The sequence below is a fragment of the Henckelia pumila genome, chromosome 1 (genome assembly GCF_033568475.1).
Source record: "Henckelia pumila isolate YLH828 chromosome 1, ASM3356847v2, whole genome shotgun sequence".
Taxonomy (NCBI): Eukaryota; Viridiplantae; Streptophyta; class Magnoliopsida; order Lamiales; family Gesneriaceae; genus Henckelia; species Henckelia pumila.
The window spans coordinates 138,720,112-138,738,604 of NC_133120.1; the positions used below are offsets into that span (position 1 = coordinate 138,720,112).

The 18,493-nt window shown below is 33.8% G+C and overlaps 2 protein-coding genes across 2 annotated transcripts in view; both read left to right on the top strand.

Annotated features, from left to right (window-relative positions):
• The window catches only part of LOC140874078 (uncharacterized), a 34,809-nt gene extending 22,033 nt beyond the window's left edge, over window positions 1-12,776 (top strand). The window contains exon 5 of the mRNA XM_073277352.1: window positions 12,673-12,776. Within this exon, the coding sequence (XP_073133453.1) occupies window positions 12,673-12,776 (104 nt within the window). The remainder of the gene's footprint in view (window positions 1-12,672) is intronic.
• Window positions 12,777-12,876: 100 nt separating this feature from the next.
• Window positions 12,877-16,180, top strand: LOC140874079 (uncharacterized). The gene is made up of 2 exons (XM_073277353.1): window positions 12,877-13,249; window positions 15,033-16,180. The coding sequence occupies exons 1-2, from the start codon at window positions 12,877-12,879 to the stop codon at window positions 16,178-16,180; spliced, it is 1,521 nt and encodes a 506-aa protein (XP_073133454.1).
• The last annotated feature ends 2,313 nt before the right edge of the window (window positions 16,181-18,493 follow it).

Consider the following 18,493-nt stretch of genomic DNA (forward strand, 5'->3'; position numbering starts at 1 on the left):
TACTTGTTTTAATTTATTATTTAATTTTTAGTATTAATTTGTTTACAAATATACTGAAATAATTTAATTAAATTTGATTAAAAATGAGTTAATTATAAAGTATGTGTATTTGTATAAAGTTTCTCTATAATAAAATATCATTTCATCATATTATATTGCAGATAACCCAATACTAATTAATATAACTTTTTATTCATATTTGACTAAGTATAATTAAATTTAATTGAATATAAAATATGATATATAAATATTCAATTATTAATATGATATTTGATTGAATTGACTAAAAACAACCTAGTAACACATGCGTAGCACGTGGCTTTTTCCTAGTGTATTAAAATTTGTAAGAAAAATTCATATCGGTTACGACAGAAATATTGAACGAAATATAAATGTTACTATGTATTTAATAGATATTAAATTGAATTAATAAACAAATTATGTAACGCTCGAAAATTTATTTACATAAATCTGCATGCATAACTAAGGAATCAATTATTTTTAAAATATATTAATAACTTTATATATATATATATATATAGTATACTTTTATTACAAAAATTAATAACTTTTATTTTTAAATTAACCTCTTTTAAGTTGATTATTAATGGGCTAAGCCTATTAGAATTTTAATGACAACATAAGTCCAATTTTAATCCAAATAAATACATAGAATTAAGTTTTCAACTCCATCATTCTTTGTTTTCATGTTCAAAACTTGGAGAGGAATCAATAACACAGCCACCACAAATCACACACACCTTCACACGATTTTTGAACGAAAATTCAAGAGTTTAGGCTTTTTGTTCGTCCTGGGTCGTGATCTACGCTACCGTAAATGATTTTCGAGAGTTTTAAACGCAATAACATGTTTTATTCCATTCTTTCTCACCATTTAAATCCTATATACGTTATTTTGTGTTTAAATAATGTTTTGATGAATGTTATGTGGTTTAGAAAAAGAAAACATACGAGTTTCATGCATATCACTCATGTTTTCTCATGGTTGTTCAACTTTCTGCAAGTTTTCGGTCATTGGCCGATTGAGGGGGTCGCTCCAATGGCTTGAGGGCTAAATAGGGTCTCTTAGGGTCAGGATGGATGAGGGCTAGCGTGTGGTTTGGCTAGGTAAGAGGTTGCAGAAAATAGAAAAATAGCACAGCAAGGTTGAATGGGAAAGAAGGGTCACGATCAATCGAATATATGTTTATTTCGAAAATTATTACTTTTTAATAGTATATTGTCATCTTTTAAGTTGATTGTTATTGGGCTAAACCTATTAGAATCCAAATACAAGTCCATGTCCAATTTTATGCAAATAAAAACATCCAATCAAGTTTCCTCCTCAATTTTTTTTTTTTTTTTTTTTACGTTCAATACGTGGGGAGGAGGTAAGAACACAGCCGTCACATACTTTACACATACTTACACATGATTTAGAAGAAAATTTTAAAGATTTGTCGTTTCGTTCGTTCCGAGAAACGTCCTAACACCACCGTATTAGTTTTTCGAGCGTTTTAAACACAAATGCACATTTTTATCCATTATTTCTCACAATTTATTTCATATTTAAAGTGTTTTATGAACTAAAAGTGTGATGGATTTCATGGTATGTGGTTTAAACAAAATTCATGGACTCATGCATAATAATCACGTTTTTGCACATGAGGGCTCGGTTTTGTGGAGTTTCTGGTCATGTGTTGGTTCAAAACTGTTGCACCATGGTTCATGGGTCTAGAAGGGTCCCTTGAGGGTTAGATTGTCAAGGTCTTTTGGCCATGGGAGTGGCTGGAAAAAGCTAGAACTAGGTTGGTACAGGAGTTGGTCGCGAGCAGAGCGTAGGTTGGAAGATGGGTTCGGTCTGGTCAGATAGGGCTTGGTTGGGTCCAAGCCTTGGTTAATTAGGACCCTCTGGACCTTGGGAAGGTCTGGACGGCAGGGCTCCGGCTAGTAGTGGTAAGAGTAGGTCAGGAAAAGGGAAAAAGGTAAGGCTGCTCTCATAGGAATAGGGTTGTGCGCATGTTCTGGTTTCAGCTGTCATGATCGAGTCTTGTAGGGGTATGGTTCGGGTCAAGGCTGGGCTAGGTAGGATCGTCAGGACCCTAGGTTAGTCCTGCCGACGAGGCTCTAGCCAGTGGTGGCCAGAGCAAGGTGGCTGAAGGTGAAGAGTAGAGATTGTGTAGATTGGGAAGAAAAGAGGTTAGGGTTTGTTGGGCAGTTTGGTCAGGGACTCGTGTAGGGGATTCCCGAGTCGGGTTGGATGTTATTTGGATCCGGGTTAGTTTATTTTTGGGCTTGCGTAATTATTTAGAAGCCTAGGTATTTTAATTACAAGGATAATGGACTTGAGAGTTTAAGTTGAATTACTGGGCTTAAGTTAGTAATTGGAGTCAATCAATTAGTTTGTAACGAGCCTAGTGATTTATGAGAGCGATTGGGCTTAGTTATGATAGACTAATTATTAATGGGTCAGGTTATGTGTTAATGGGTCAGTCTAGGTTAATGGTCTTAAGTAATGGAGAATCTAATTGAATGAGCCATGACAAGTAAAATAGTCCGTAATACATATATGTATTATTTTTATATAAGTATGATTTTTATTGAAAATAACTAAATATATATTACGGGAAAATTTTTAAGGTCAATGAAAATATGATTTTTTTTATAAAATTCATGCATCATGCAAGTATTTTATTGTAAAGTTTAAAGGCATGTAAATAAAATAAAGTTTTTAAGGAAAATGATGTGGTTGGAGGCTGAGATACCTGGGTCCGGTGACCTTCCTGTTAATGTTATAATGAACTATGGATTTAGAGGTAAGGGCTGGTGAAGTGGCAACATAGAAGTGAAAACCCACCGCCACGAACATTGGTTTTATGATCGATCAGTCGTAACAGTTTAAGGGCACCGACATGGATACAACCTATAATGTTTAAAGATTGTATGACATGCCATATTATGTTAAATATTAAGTATAAAGTTTGTGATGATGATCTTTATGATGAGATATGTTGATGAGATGTTTAAGATGCATCATTAGATAATATTTTTTAAGATCATGCATGTACAAGTATATTCACGATATTTTATATGATGTGTGCATGCATGTTGTTTCTTGTTGATATATACTAATAGAACGTATTGAGCCTCTAGGCTCACTAGATTTACATGATTCAGGTGAGCATGAGACTGTTGTTGATGATATGGTCCCTACTGACGGTGAGTACATATGAGCATCCAGACAAGTAGTACACTCTTGACCATAGCAAGCTCATGATATATTTAATTACGGGATTTTTAACATAATGTTATTTTAGTTCTACATATGAATATTAATTATTATTGTTTTTATTGATATACATGGTTTTGAGATTTTAACGTATGCCTCCGAGATGTGTTACACGAGAGGATGACCAGAAAGTTATATTTTTTGGAAACTAAGTTTGAGAATTTATGATCTTGATGGGAGATTATGATTAGAATATATGATCTTGATGGGATACTAGAATTTAGAATGAGAAAGAACCATTTGATATTGGTATTTAGAATAAGAAAAAACTACTTAAGATTAGTATTCATATATAGTAGGCAATATAAAATTTGAGATTGATTTATTGGATTTAAGTTTGATGGATTTTGGTAGTAAGTTTTTGGTTTTAAGTTAGAATGATTTTATGTGTGAGTTATTGGTTTAAGTAAAGTTGATTTTGGGATTAGTACTTAGAGTATATTATCGATAGAATTATTTAAGTCGTGATTTTGAGATGTATAAGGAATTATTTGGGAACTATAGTTATGATTAAGGGATTAAGTTGAAATTTAAATTTGAAAATTAAGTTATGATTTTTGGAATTTAAGTTTAACATTTGGATTTGTAGATTAAGTTATGATTTTTATATTTAAGTTTGATAGGTTTTGATTTTTGGGATTTAAGTTTGAACATTATTGGAGAAATAGTTTAGCAATATGTACTTAGACAACTAAGTTAAATAAAATTTCGAGTACGAAATTCCAATTAAGGGGGAAAATTGTAACGCCGGGAAATTTTCTTACGTAAACCCGCATACATAACTAGGGAATCAATGATTTTAAAAATATATTAAAAGGGATGAAATGATATTTTATGTGAATTATGTGATATGTCTACATGCTTTAAAATTAATTATGACATTTAGCCCAATTATGTTGAGAGTTTGGGGTTTATGGAAAAGTTGAGTTAGGAGCGTGTAGACGGGACCGTGGACGGACGAGGTAAAAGTTTTTCATCAAAATTCAAGAGTAGGATTTTTAGGAGTTTTATATAATTATTTTAAGACCTATTTTAAATATGATTTATATATATATATATATATATAATAATAATAATAATAATAATAATAATAATAATAATAATAATAATAATAATAATAATAATAATTAAAAGATCATTTTCACATAATTAAGCTACTTTATGGGTTTTTTGAGTATTTTAAAAACCCAATATATCTTTATTTCAAAAATTAATACTTTTTAATAGTAAATTAACATCTTTTAAGTTGATTATTATTGGGCTAAGCCTATTAGAATCCTAATACAAGTTCAAGTCCAATTTTATGCAAATGAAAACATTGAATCAAGTTTCCACCTCCTTAAATATTTTTTTCTTCACGTTCAGAACCTGGGGAGGAAGTAATAACACAGTCGTCACACAGTTTACACACACTTACACATGATTTTGAAGAAAATTTTAGAGATTTTGTGTTCCGTTCGTTCCAGACAACGTTCTACGCAACCATATTAGTTTTTTCGAGCGTTTTAAACGCAAATGCACATTTTTATCCATTATTTCACACCATTTTAAATCATATTTACAGTGTTGTATGCATTACAAGTATGATGGTTTGCATGGTATGTGGATTTGAACAAAATTCATGGACTCATGCATCATATTCACATTTTTGCACATGAGGGCTCTGTTTTGTGGAGTTTCTGGTCATGGGCTGGTTTGAAAATTCTACACCACGGTTCATGGCCTATGAGGGTCCCTTAGGGTCAGATTGTCAAGGTGGTTTGGCCTTGGGAATGGCTGGACGAAGCTAGAACTAGGCTTGTACAGGAGCTGGTTGTGAGCAGGGTGTAGGTTGGAAGATGGGTTCGGTCTGGTCAGATAGGGCTTAGCTGGGTCCAGCGCTTGGTTATTTAGGACCCTATGGATCTTGGAAAGGTTTGGACGGTGGGGATCTGGAGAGTAGTGGCCGGAGTAGGTCAGGCAAAGGGCAAAAGAGAAGGCTGCTCACATGGGAATAGGGTTGTGCGCATGTGCTGGCTTCAGCTGTCATGATCAAGTATTGTGGGGGTCTGGTTTGAGACAGGGATGGGCTAGATAGGACCGACAGGACTTGGGGTGGTCCTGCTGGTGCGGCTCTGGCCAGTGGTGGTCGGAGAAAGGTGGCTGAAGGTGAAGAGTAGGGGTTGCGAAGATTGGGAAGAAAAGGTGTTAGGGTTTGTCTAGATTTGGGCAGTTTGATCAGGGGCTCAGGTAAAGGGTTCCCGAGTCACTTGTGATGTTATTTGGGTCAAGTCATGTTGGTTTGGGTTCGGGTTAGTTTATTTTCAGGCTCGTGTAATTTCATTAGATGCCTTAGTATTTTAATTACAAGGTTAATGAGCTTGAGTATTTAAGTTGAATTATTGGGCTTAAGTTAGTAATTTGAGTTAATCCATTAGTTTAATGGACCTAGTGATCCATGAGAGCGACCAGACTTAGTTATGATGGGATAAATATTAATGGACCGGGTTATATGTTAATGGGTGATAAGTGCACTTTGTATCATTATTTTGTTCTATGTTTAAGTTTATTTTGCATGCATTTGTTATGTGTTTTAGTTTATTTTGTGTTGTTTCATGCAGTTTGTCTACACGTTATTCACCTTGGTTTATTTACAGAAAATAAAAGGAAATTTGACATTTTACGTGAAGAGATGGTGTTCCTATGTGCATGAATGAGTGAGCAGCCGCACACCTTGAAGACTTGAAGAGATTGGAGATGTGATGCAGCGTGAAGAACTAGTGCAGTTGCGTGTCTGTTGGAAGAAGAAAGAGAGCTGAGCATTGGCACAAGGAGATAGATCAGATGCGCAGCTCCATTATCGCAGATGTGTGGCTTTCTCTCTTCATTATTCAGAGCTTGCGCAGACTTGCTCTATCTCCTTGTGCCAACGATAAGCTCTCTTTCTTCTTCCAAAATACATGCAGCTGCTCTAGTTCTTCACGGTGCATATCATCTCCAATCTCCTCAAGTCTTCAAGGTGCGCAACTACTCACTCATTCATTCACATAGGAACATCATCTCTTCACGTAAAATGTCAAGTTTTCTTCTATTTCCTGTAAATAAACCAAGGGGAATAACGTGTAGACAAACTGCACGAAACAACACAAATAAACTAAAACACATAACATTTGCATGAAAAATAAACTTAAACGCAGAATAAAATAATGCATACAAAATGTACTTATCAATGGGCCAATCTAGGTTAATGGGCTTAAGTAATGGAGCAGCCAATCGAACGAGCCATTACAAGTAAAATAGTTCGTATATATTTGGTATATAGATGTGTGTATTATTTTATATAAGTATGATTTTTATGAAGAATAATTAAATATATATTTACGGGCTAAGTTTTAAAGATAATGAAAAGATGTTTTTTAAGTTAATGCATCATGCGAGTATTTCAATGTAAAATTTAATGGCATGTAAAGAGAATAAAGTTTTTAAGGAAGTTGAAATGAAGGTGAAAAGTGATGTGGTTGGAGGTCGGAATACCTGGGCTTGTTGACCTTCATGTTAATACTATAATGAGCTTATGGATCGAGTGGTAAGGGCTGATGAAGTGGCAACATAGAGGTGGAAATCCCACCACGACGTACGTTGGTTTTATGATTGATCAATCGTTAAAGTTCAATGCCACCGACATGGATACAACCTATAATGTTTAAATAATGTAAGGCATGACATATTATGTTAAGTATTAAGTATAAAGTTTGTGATGATGATATTTATGATGAGATATGTTGATGAGATGTTTAAGATGCAACATTATATAATGTTTTTTTTAAGATCATGCATGTATAAATATATTCACGATATTTTATATGATTTGTGCATGCATGTGGATTCATGTTGATATATAAGAATAGAACGTGCTGAGCCTTTAGGCTCACTAGATTTAAATGATTCAGATGAGCATGAGACTGTTGTTGATGATATGGTCCCTACAAGTGGCGTGTACGTATGAGCATCCAAGCAGCTAGTACATCTGTGACCATAGCACGCTCATGATACAATTAATTAAGGGATTTTTAACATAATATTATTTTGGTTCGACATATGAATATTAATTATTATGTTTTTTATGGATATGCATGATTTTGAGATTTTAACGTATGCATAAGATTTATGTATGGATGGATTTTAATTATGTTTAAGTATTTAATTTAATTGTATGCAAATATATATTATATAGTATATTTTTATGAAAAACTATTTTAAATATAAAATTTTAAAGTTATTTGATATTAAATTTTATGGAAAATCATTTTAAGTATAAGTACATATATGTATGGGCATATATTTAGCATTATTATGTTAAATTATAAAGTTTGTGTGTATATATATATATATATATATATATATAATTTCAGTAGTAGTATCGGTTGTTTTAGGTTTGATCTAGGGCTAGGTTAGTATGAACCACCTAGACCTTGGGATGGTTTTGACGATGGGGCTCCGACCAAGAGTGGCCGGAGCAAGGAATCCGATCGGGAGAGGGAAAGGTGCGCAAGGGTTGGTGCGTGAGTTAGGTTAGGGAAGATTTTGGGCAGCTAGTTAGTATATTTCGAACAATTTAGCATAAAATTAAAAATAGAAAAATCATCCAATAACACATTGATTATTAACGATATTGACTTACAAGTAATCGAAGATAATAACACAAGAATGGAGATTGAAGACAATGAAATTATTTATACTCTAGCAAAGAATTATTTCAGGATGATCCAACAAAAGAATAAAAGAATAAAGATATAAAAATAAAAATAATTGATAGAAAAAACATCACAAGAATTATTATCGAAGAAGATGAAAAAATTATTTTTTTAAGAATAAATAATGGATGACAAACGAAAAAATCGTGAAAGAAGAAAAAATGTTTATGTGAAAAAAGAAAAAATTCTGTAATTTAATTTAAAATTTAGAATGCATAATCTGTATTATTATTATTATTTTCTCAAAATCAGTAGTGGTAAAATAATTTTTCAACACTATGTATTTTTTGTTATATTTTTTTCTTAAATTTTATTTATTAAATATTTCATGAAATGAAATTATATATTTTTCTCAATGTTTAATTTATAAAAAATTATAGTATTCGTTACAACCATTATTTAACAATATTTATCAATAATAAAAAGTGTTTCCACGTGCAACACGCGTGACTTTTACTAGTATATTAAAATTTATGAAAAACCATTTTAATTATAAGTATTTTAAAGTTATTATTATTATATTTTATGAAGAATTATTTTAAATATGTATACATATATGTATGAGCAAATATGTAGCAGCAATATTTTAAATTAAGGTCAAAAAACAAATTTCAAGTCGTTTCAAATTAAGGGTCAGATATATTTATAATTAAATGGATAGCATTTCATCTACCAATATTATTACCATGCGTCATAATACATAATATATATATATATATATATATAAAACGTTTTGATCATATACACCCTAATATCTAGGATTTTTGTGTGCGACTACTAAACTCCATTAAATTACATACTAGTAGAGTTAGTGGTCCCTAAAATCTTGCACATTAGATTTCGATCGTGAGAACATATCTATATATACTTATACTTAAATGTTATTCATTTGTTTTAATAAATTATATCTAGCATTTACAAGGAGTTGACACAAATAATTATGTTGTTTTCTTGGCTTCATGTAATAAATTATGTAGCGACAAGAATAAATTAATATATAATTGGCAAATATGAGAAATACCATAAATTAACGGGGTAGACTAAAAGTCATTTATGTTTTGCTGGGGTATACTTAGCTTAAAAGTCAAAGTCTTGCATTTAAAAAGCATGACTCAACCATACATCTATGAATCAATGTCTGATTAAATAAAGGTTTTGACTTTTGATTAGTTAATTTAAAATGTGAGATCTTGTCTTGCTAAAATACATATATATATATATATATATACATATAATAATTTTGATCATATACACCCTAATATACAAGATTGTTGTGTGCGAACATTAAAATCCATTAAATTACACACTAGTGGAATTAAGTGGGTCGCTCACGAAAATTCTGCCATTAAAGTTCGTGGGATCAAAACTGTATATACTTATACATATATTTTTTTCATTTGTATTTACTAGGAGTCAACACAAATAATTATGTTGTTTTCTTGACTTCATGTAATAAATTATGAGGCAACATGAATAATTTAATATATATTGGCAAATATGAGAAATGCCATAAATTAACGGGCTAGGCTAAAAGTCATTTATGTTTCGCTGGGGTATACGGTATACCTATCTTAAAAGTCAAAGTCTTGCATTTAATAAACCATGACTCAATGATACATATATAAATTAATGTCTAATTAAATAAAGGTTTTGATTGGTTAATTTAAAATGTGGAATCTCTCTTAATTGTTCTTCTTCATTAATATCCCAGACTTCCAACCTAATTTTCCATGAAAAAGATAGATTGATAAATGATAGTCAAGTCATATGTTTTCTTTTTTCTATAACATGCAAGATTTCACACTTGTTTTTTTACTTGTTACACTGAATTTTCTTTCAATTTAGTTTGTTTTCTTGGTCTATAATTACAAAAAATATCCTTGATCAATTAATATTACCTCGTGATATCTTTGGCAAGTTTCACATTCTTTTGTTTCGACTAATCATTACTCATATGAACCAGAAATGGAATCACGATTACATATTTGGTGTGACTACATTTGGTGTATTTTATTTTTCAAGAAAAGATATTTTATAATACAAATGTCGTTGATAACGACTAAACATAGGTGTAGTTTGGTCTTGATTAGGGCTGACATACCGTACCGAAATACCGGAATTTTGGCATATTGTACCGAAATTTTTTCGATATACAAATATTTTTTTGGTATACCGAATTTTTTTTCGGTGTTTATACGATATCAATTTGGATTTTTTTCGTACCAAAGTTTCGGAATTTTACTATCGATATCGTTATGAATTTTTTTCATACCAATATTTGTAGTAAGATATACCGAAAAACCACCCCTAGTCTTGATGAAAATGAGATGACACATAATTTTTTTTATTCATATCATGTCTCTCATTTTTTTTAAGTCATCTAAATTTCATCAATGAACCCCTACCCATATGATACTATCAATGAGTTTGCATTATGCATTCTTCTCTAACCAACAATATATGATAAGTATCATATGAATTAAAATTTTCAATTATACCCTTTTACAATCAGAGTTTATGTTGGATCCTAACTTTGGGTGATAACAAAATAATACTTCATTGTTATAGTTCGGTCGCCGTGTACGTGTATAACAGGTGATCAAGAGATATCTACCGACTCCAATATATCGGCTGACCAATGGAAGACATCGACTGATGTTTGAAGTATTGGTAGATCTAAGAATGTCAATTGTTATCTGTCAACCGAGCTAAGCATATGAACCGACTAATGCTCAACTGATTTGGGGTATCAAGAGAACGTATATCTACAGAGAATTCAAAATGTCTCAAATCCATAGTATCGGATAGTTGACAAGACAATTTAAATGCAAAGGACGAAGCATTTAAGAAGCCGTCTGATAAAGTGAGAAAAGTCATAAATAGCATTTAATGTGAAGACACATTGAATAGAAAATTTAAGGCACTCCGAGTACAGATTCCTCAGATGAAAAAGCCACATTTCACAAATCAAGGAATTTTGTCTGACATAAAGGACGTTTCCTATCGTTGACAAAAAGAAAAAGACGTTGGATAATCTGATATAAATATCAGAGCACATCAAGAAGAAATATATACAGCTACGTTTACGAATATTTACATACTTGAGCACTTGAAACTACTCTGAACACTTGAGTGCTCAATCAACCCTTCACTCTAAAGCATATTTGATCTACGAAGAAATCTACTCAAGGGTTACTCAAATCCAAGCTGTTGTTTGAAGAACATCCACCGATACAAGGATTTGAGATTCTAAGATTTCAAAAATCTTAGACGTTCATCATCACCAATTGAAGAAAGTTAGATAAGAACTTGAAATCTTATCAGTGTAAAATATAGGAGTTCCATCTTAGGCGATTGATAAGTCCTAACTTGGATCGGGTGTATTACAAGACGTTATAATAATCAAAGTCTTCTAGTGTATCATTCCCGTGAGAAAGAAGGGGTGACGTAGGAGATTGATCTCCGAACATCCATAAACATATTCGTGTTCATTTACGTTACTGCATTACATTATATTCCATCATTATCATCTAGCTTAGTGAGAGTTTTTTCCGCACTACTCTAGTAGCTCTTACTTATCTAGGAAGCTAAAGAAAAATTGGTTGAGTAGACTAACATTTGCTCAATCCCCGTGCATTTAAAGTAAAATTTTATAAGTGTGTATTCACCCCCCCTCTACACACATATTTGATCCCCAACAACTGGTATCAGAGAGGGTTTTTCTCTTAGCTGTTGATATTCATCATGACTTCGCTAAATAAAATCCCTATGTTTTCTAAGAAAGATTATGATGACTGGAAAATACGTATGAAGACACATCTTTCTGGTCAAGATGATGATATGTGGTACATCATCACCGATGGACCTATGAAGATTCTCAAAGTAAATACTGCTATAGCCATATCAGGAGGCGAACCATAGATGGTTGATAAACCTAGAGCGGAATGGAGCACTGAGGACAAGAAGAAAGCAAATGTTGATAACGTAGCTAAAGAAATATTGTACAAAACGCTGGACCAGAACATGTTTAGCAAGATCAAGACGTGTTCAATTGCCAAGGAAATCTGGGAAAAGCTTACTCAATTGTGCGAAGAAAATGATCAAACCAAAGAAAACAAACTCACCATAGCCATTCACAATTTTGACAATGCCAAAATGAAACCAGGAGAAACCATGGTTGAGTTTGATGAAAGATTTAGTAATATTGTTTGTGAACTTATTTCTCTCGTTAAATATACACTAATCGTGAAATTACTTTGAAGGTTATCCGATCACTGCCTAGAGAATGGGACGTCAAGACCATAGCCATGAGAGAATCAAAAGATCTAAATGAATTAGAGCTTCATGAATTATTTGCAGATCTCAAGGAGTAAGAGTTTGAACTTGGAATTAGAACAGAGGAAGAACCTTCTGTCTCAAATCCCACCAAGGCATTGACATCAACTATCTAACCTCAACCAACTGAGGAAGCATCAGCAAAGAAGACAGCTGAGCAAATGAGCAGCGAAGCAATGCCTCTCTTCATAAAAAGGTTCGGTAAATTTATGTGTAAAAAAAAACAAAATTTTAACAAATCTTATAAAAAACAAGACCATACATAGGATGGTCCTGCGTGCTTTAACTGTGGCAAGAAATGCCACTTCATTGCAGAATACACTAAACCCAAGAACGATGAGAGAAAGAAGCACTATGAGAAAAAAAAGGAAAAAAAGGAAGGAGAACATCCCGAAAGAAGAAGGAACAAAAAGTACTAGTTGCAGACGAAGGAAAAAGAAAATGGGTCGAAATGGAATCAAAATCATCTGAAACAGATAGCTCATCCAAGGAAAGTGAAAAAAGCAGGTTCAATGTCTTATGGCTGACTCTCATAATGAAGAAGACGATACTGAGGTATTTGACTTTAACTCTTCTGAATTCACACGAGAAGAACTTTTTCAAGCACTTAATGATATGGCCACTGAGTATCAGAAGCTTTCTGCATCATTTGAGGAAGTGAAAACAGAAAAGGCAAGTCTTATTGATATGTCAAGAGAATGTAGTTGTTCACATCGAAAAGAACTTGATAGTCTAAGGACTAAGCTAAACCTGTTGGCAGCTGAGAATGATGATATGAAACGAGTATTCCAAGCCACTTTGTGTGAAAATAAAAAGTTGCATAAAATAATCAACACTTGGAATAATTCTTCTACCTCGTTGGATAAGATACACGAGAACCAGAAACAAGCAAGTGACAAAACCGGTCTTGGATATGGATAAAATGAATGTATTCTTACAAAGGAAGATACTCGATCGTATTCTAGTGGGAACAATCATAATGCAATAATATTTGTTTGATATAGTACGATATATGAACATGATGAACCCAAGATCAATGATGGACAATCAAGTCGTTATGAGAGCAAAGGCAAGCATAAAGGACTTGGATATGTGGAACCGCAGAATCCAAGGAAAAGAGAGATATGGAGAAAATCTAGATTGAATGAACAAAGTAAGGGAAACCAATCTAAGTTCAGGCAGTCAAGATTTGAACCAAGTCAATCCAAGTACATGAATCATCAGGTGACACAGAACCGATATTTCAATTGCATGCCTGTTCAAAAATGGTACAGACTGGACAACAAAGATCAGAAGTTCAAACAGCACCATGTAAAATCTAGACCACACACTAGCAAATATCATGCACCTCGACCGAGTCGCTTTGTAAATGCACATACGAGTAAACCCGTTAGAGTAATTTAGCTGTGGGTTCCAAAAGGACTAATCCATTTCGGACCCAAATAGATAAGGGTACCATGGTTATATATTCTTTTTGCAGGTACTTTGAGTAAAATCAGTCGAGAAGAATAATCCAATATTAAAGACAACTCGGTAACTTGATAGTGGATGCTCCAGACACATGACTGGAAATAAAGAACTCTTATCCGAAATCATACACTACAAATGACCTAAAATAATTTTTGGTGATAACTCAAAGGGTAAGACCGTGGGTAAGGGTAAAATTACTCATGGTAACATTATTATTAATGATGTATTGCTTGTTGATAACTTATGCTATAACCTGATCAAAATCAGTCAATTATGTGATAATGGTCACACTGTTGAATTTCACAAGCACTCATGCACAATCAGATCTAGTAATGGTGAAATATTATTAACCGGACTAAGAGAACAAAACACATAAAGGATAAATTGGCAATGTGAACAACCATCAGTTCCTACTTTTTTTGTTGCTCAAAGTGATAAGCACTGGTGATGGCATAAGCGACTGAATCATTTGAATTTTAAGTCAATTAAACATCTAATCAAACATGATTTGGTTCTTGTCCTGTCCAAATGAGATTTTAAAAAGAATAGAGTTTGTTCGGCTTCTCAGCAGGGCAAACAAGTGAGAGCTACTTTTAAAACCAAAGTGTGTATATCTTCTTCTAAATTCTTAGATCTGTTGCACATGGATCTATTTGGTTCTATACCGGTCAGGAGCTTAGGGGTAATGATATATACCTTAGTCATTGTTGATGATTACTCTCGTTTCTCCTATGTAATCTTTTTACCGTCCAAAGATCAAACAACTACTCACCTGATAAAAAATTTAAAACGTTTGCAAAATGAGAAACGTATTGAGATAGATCGGATCAAGAGTGATAGAGGCACTGAATTTTTAAACAAAACCCTCAAATCCTATCTAGATGACCAGGGAATCAAGCATGAATTGTCTGCTGCTCGGACCCCACAGCAAAATGGTGTTGCTGAAAGAAGAAATTGTACCCTCAAAGGAGCAGCTAGAACTATGATTGCTGACTCTAACGTCTCTCAAAGACTTTGGCCAGAGCCAATTAATACATCATGTTATACTCAAAAAAGATCTATGATTAACAAGAAACACAACAAAACACCATATGAGATCTGGAATGGCACAAAACCCGATGTTTCATACTTTAAAGTATTTGGCTGCACATGCTTCATTCAAAATAACGGGAAATATCACTTAACTTCCTTTGATGAAAAAGCAGAAGAAGGAATATTCATTGGATATTCCTCAGTTAGTCGAGCTTACAGAGTATTTAACAAAAGGTCACTGACAGTAAAGGAAACCATTCATGTTATTTTTGACGAAGCTACTGTATGTGCAGATAAGTCTCAAACAGACATCAAAGATCTAGCAAACATGCTAGAATCAACTGTTATAAATGATGAAAGTGATAGTGATGAACCCCTTGTCAAAAAGACTGAACCAAAAGAAGTGATTATTCAAACTACTGAAGAAAAATTAGATCAAGATCATGAAGAACAGAGAATCGAGGAAGAAATCATTGAACCAGATAACACAATCAGAAATGAGGGAGACACTTCAATAAACCAAGATATGAATCCCCTTGGACCAAATATCAGGTGGAGCAAAAATCATCCACCTGAGCTGGTTATCGGTAATCATATTGCCCCTCTGCGTACCAGAAATCAAATGCTTAACGAGCTATTGCATGCAGTATTCATTTCACAGCTGGAACCCAAGCACATCGATGAAGCCTTACAAGATTCTAGCTGGATCGAAGCAATGCAAGAGGAACTAAATCAGTTCACTAGAAACAAAGTATGGAACTTAGTTCCTCAACCGGACAATCAAAACATCATAGACACCAGATGGGTGTTTCGCAATAAATTTAATGAGGACGGGATAGTGATAAGAAACAAAGCCAGATTGGTTGCTCAAGGATTTAGACTAGAGAAAGACATTGATTTTGATGAATCATTCGCTCCAGTAGCAAGAGTTGAAGCTATCAGGATATTTATTGCTTATACTGCTTACAAGAATTTCAAAGTCTATCAAATGGATGTAAAGTCAGCTTTTTTAAATGGCCTACTTCAAGAAGAAGTGTATGTTGAACAACCACCAGGTTTTATTAGCACCTCAACTCCTGATTATGTTTTTAAAATTGATAAAGTTATATATGGTCTAAATCAAGCACCAAGAGCTTGGTATGACACTCTATCACAATTTTTATTAGATCATAACTTTGTTATAGGAACAGTTGATAAAACCCTTATCAAATTCATTAAAGGAGATCATATTTTACTTTTTCAAATTTATGTGGACGATATTATATTTGGATCAACTAATCCTCGTTTATGCGAGAAATTTTCTAAGTTGATGCAGGAATAATTTGAAATGAGCATGATGGGCGAATTGAACTTCTTTCTCGGGCTACAAGTAAAACAGCTTGAGAATGATATCTTCATAAATCAGGCTAAATATACTAAGGAACTCATAAAGAAGTTTGGTATGGAAAATTTCTCTACCATATCTACTCCTATGAGTGCTTCCATAAAGCTTGATAAAGATGAAGCATGAACACCAGTAGAGGTAACGATGTATCGAGGACTTATCGGTTCATTACTTTACCTAACTTCTAGCAGACCTGATATCATGTTCGCAGTATGCCTTTATGCAAGATTTCAAGCAGCACCCAAACAGTCTAATTATATTTCTGCTAAGAGGATCCTTAAGTATCTTAAGGGTACTACAAACGTGGGTCTTTGGTACTCCAAAGACTCAGAATTTAATCTTGTTGGCTATTCAGATGCAGATTATGCAGGATGCAAGATTGATAGGAAAATCACTAGCGGATCATGTCAAAATTTGGGAGACAGACTTATTTCATGGTTTAGCAAGAAGCAAACATCAATTGCCACCTCTACAGTCGAAGCAGAATACTTGGCAGCTGGCAGTTGTTGTGCACAAATACTATGGATACAACCACAATTTTGAGACTATGGAATACAGTCAAGTGAAGCTCCCATATTCTGCGAAAATACTAGTGCAATTGAAATTACTCAGAATCCAGTGATGCATTCGAGAACAAAGCACATTGACGTACGACATCATTTCATGAGAGAACATGTGATAAAGAAAGAGATTCAGATGATATATATATCTACTGATCAGCAAGCAGCCGACATCATCACTAAACCGCTATCGGACGCTAAGTTATCTTACTTTCGTAATATACTTGGTTTGATAGACTTAAGTTAATATAAGCATGATTTCAGGGGGAATATTGCGTTTCATTGCATAAAATTCATCAAAACAAGTATACGCATTTCTCTTACATCATATTCCCTAAATCTTGTGAGACCTCGGTTCTAATCCTCTAATCTTCAGATAAAGTAAACCATCATCAATAATAATACAAAATTCAAGGCAAGACAAAGAATTTTTTTTTTAAAAGGGCTGCGCTCGATCGCATGTACTCGTGCGATCGAGAGCACCATCCATGCCTCAAGTACTGCCGAAGAAATCTCAAGTGTTGCGCTCGATCCAATGAACTCATGGGATCGAGCGCACCATTTTAGGCAATTCCACTGCCTCAACAAAATGAAGGGCCGCACTCGATCATGTGAACTTGCGCGATCGAGCGCGTCCTCTGCCCAGAAAATTCAGAAACTGAACAGGTTATTATCCAACCTTCAACAACAATTCAAATTAGAAATTACAACATGCAAACATCAATATTCGATAACCAAAGTGGATTTATTCAATACAACAAGACAACGAAGTTTGATATCTAAAGATGTTCCAACATAACTAGGTAGACATGCTGACACAACTTCTAAAATGAGTCCCACTACTAACTCTCCCTCTTGTTGCTAACCAGGTCTTCGCTGAATTGATCCTGCCCAACCTATTGCCAAGTACACAAACAAAACAAAGCAACAGTCGGATAACTCCGATGAGAAAGATATTCCCAATAAAAGCAACATAACAAGTAATACAACAACAAAAATGCTTTCAAGGCAACAATGTAATCAATATCAACGTAATGAAATGTATGTCTTTAAATCGGGATATCAATTCTGATAAACGAGGGATTGCTGCTGTGATTTTGGGATCCCGAGGATGAGATCACGTAACGACTCACCGACTCTCCCAATCGAGGTGGTGCCACGTATCCCACTCCCCTAGACTTGGGTGCGACTATAAGAAGTATGCTGACTCTAGCTGAACCTCTACACCCAGGCCACTCACAGTATAGCCCCCAAAACGTCTAAACAAAAAGGGCTGTTCTGCCCGCAGAAATCAAGTTTTGGCTCAATATGAATGCATAAGAAAACATAAAAAGCATTAATCCATATAACAAAACTCAATCAACAACAAAATACAAGTTCCACATGCTAGAACAAGTATTGATGCAAGCATGTGATTTTAAGGAAAACTCGGGAACCATTTGTCCCGAGTATTCTATCCCACTAACGATGACTGATTTTACCTTTCAGTGCAATAGCTCCAACTCTGGATAAGCTACAATAAAAAGGTTATATCAGAACTATACAAACTAACAACAACAATGTCTCAAGTAATCTCTTTACCATTCTTCGTCCAATTCTTCGACGATTCAATGCTGCTAACATAGGGCTCGACAAACTCCAAACGAATCTGTACGGAGGCAAAGAAGATAAACAATGACGATCAATGAAA

Bases quoted from the DNA above. Each gene is read 5' to 3' on its own strand.
- LOC140874079 (XM_073277353.1), top strand. From the start codon at position 12,877: ATGGCTGACTCTCATAATGAAGAAGACGATACTGAGGTATTTGACTTT. The intron at 13,250-15,032 runs GTGACAAAACCG...ATGAAAAAGCAG, and splicing joins CGAGAACCAGAAACAAGCAA to AAGAAGGAATATTCATTGGA.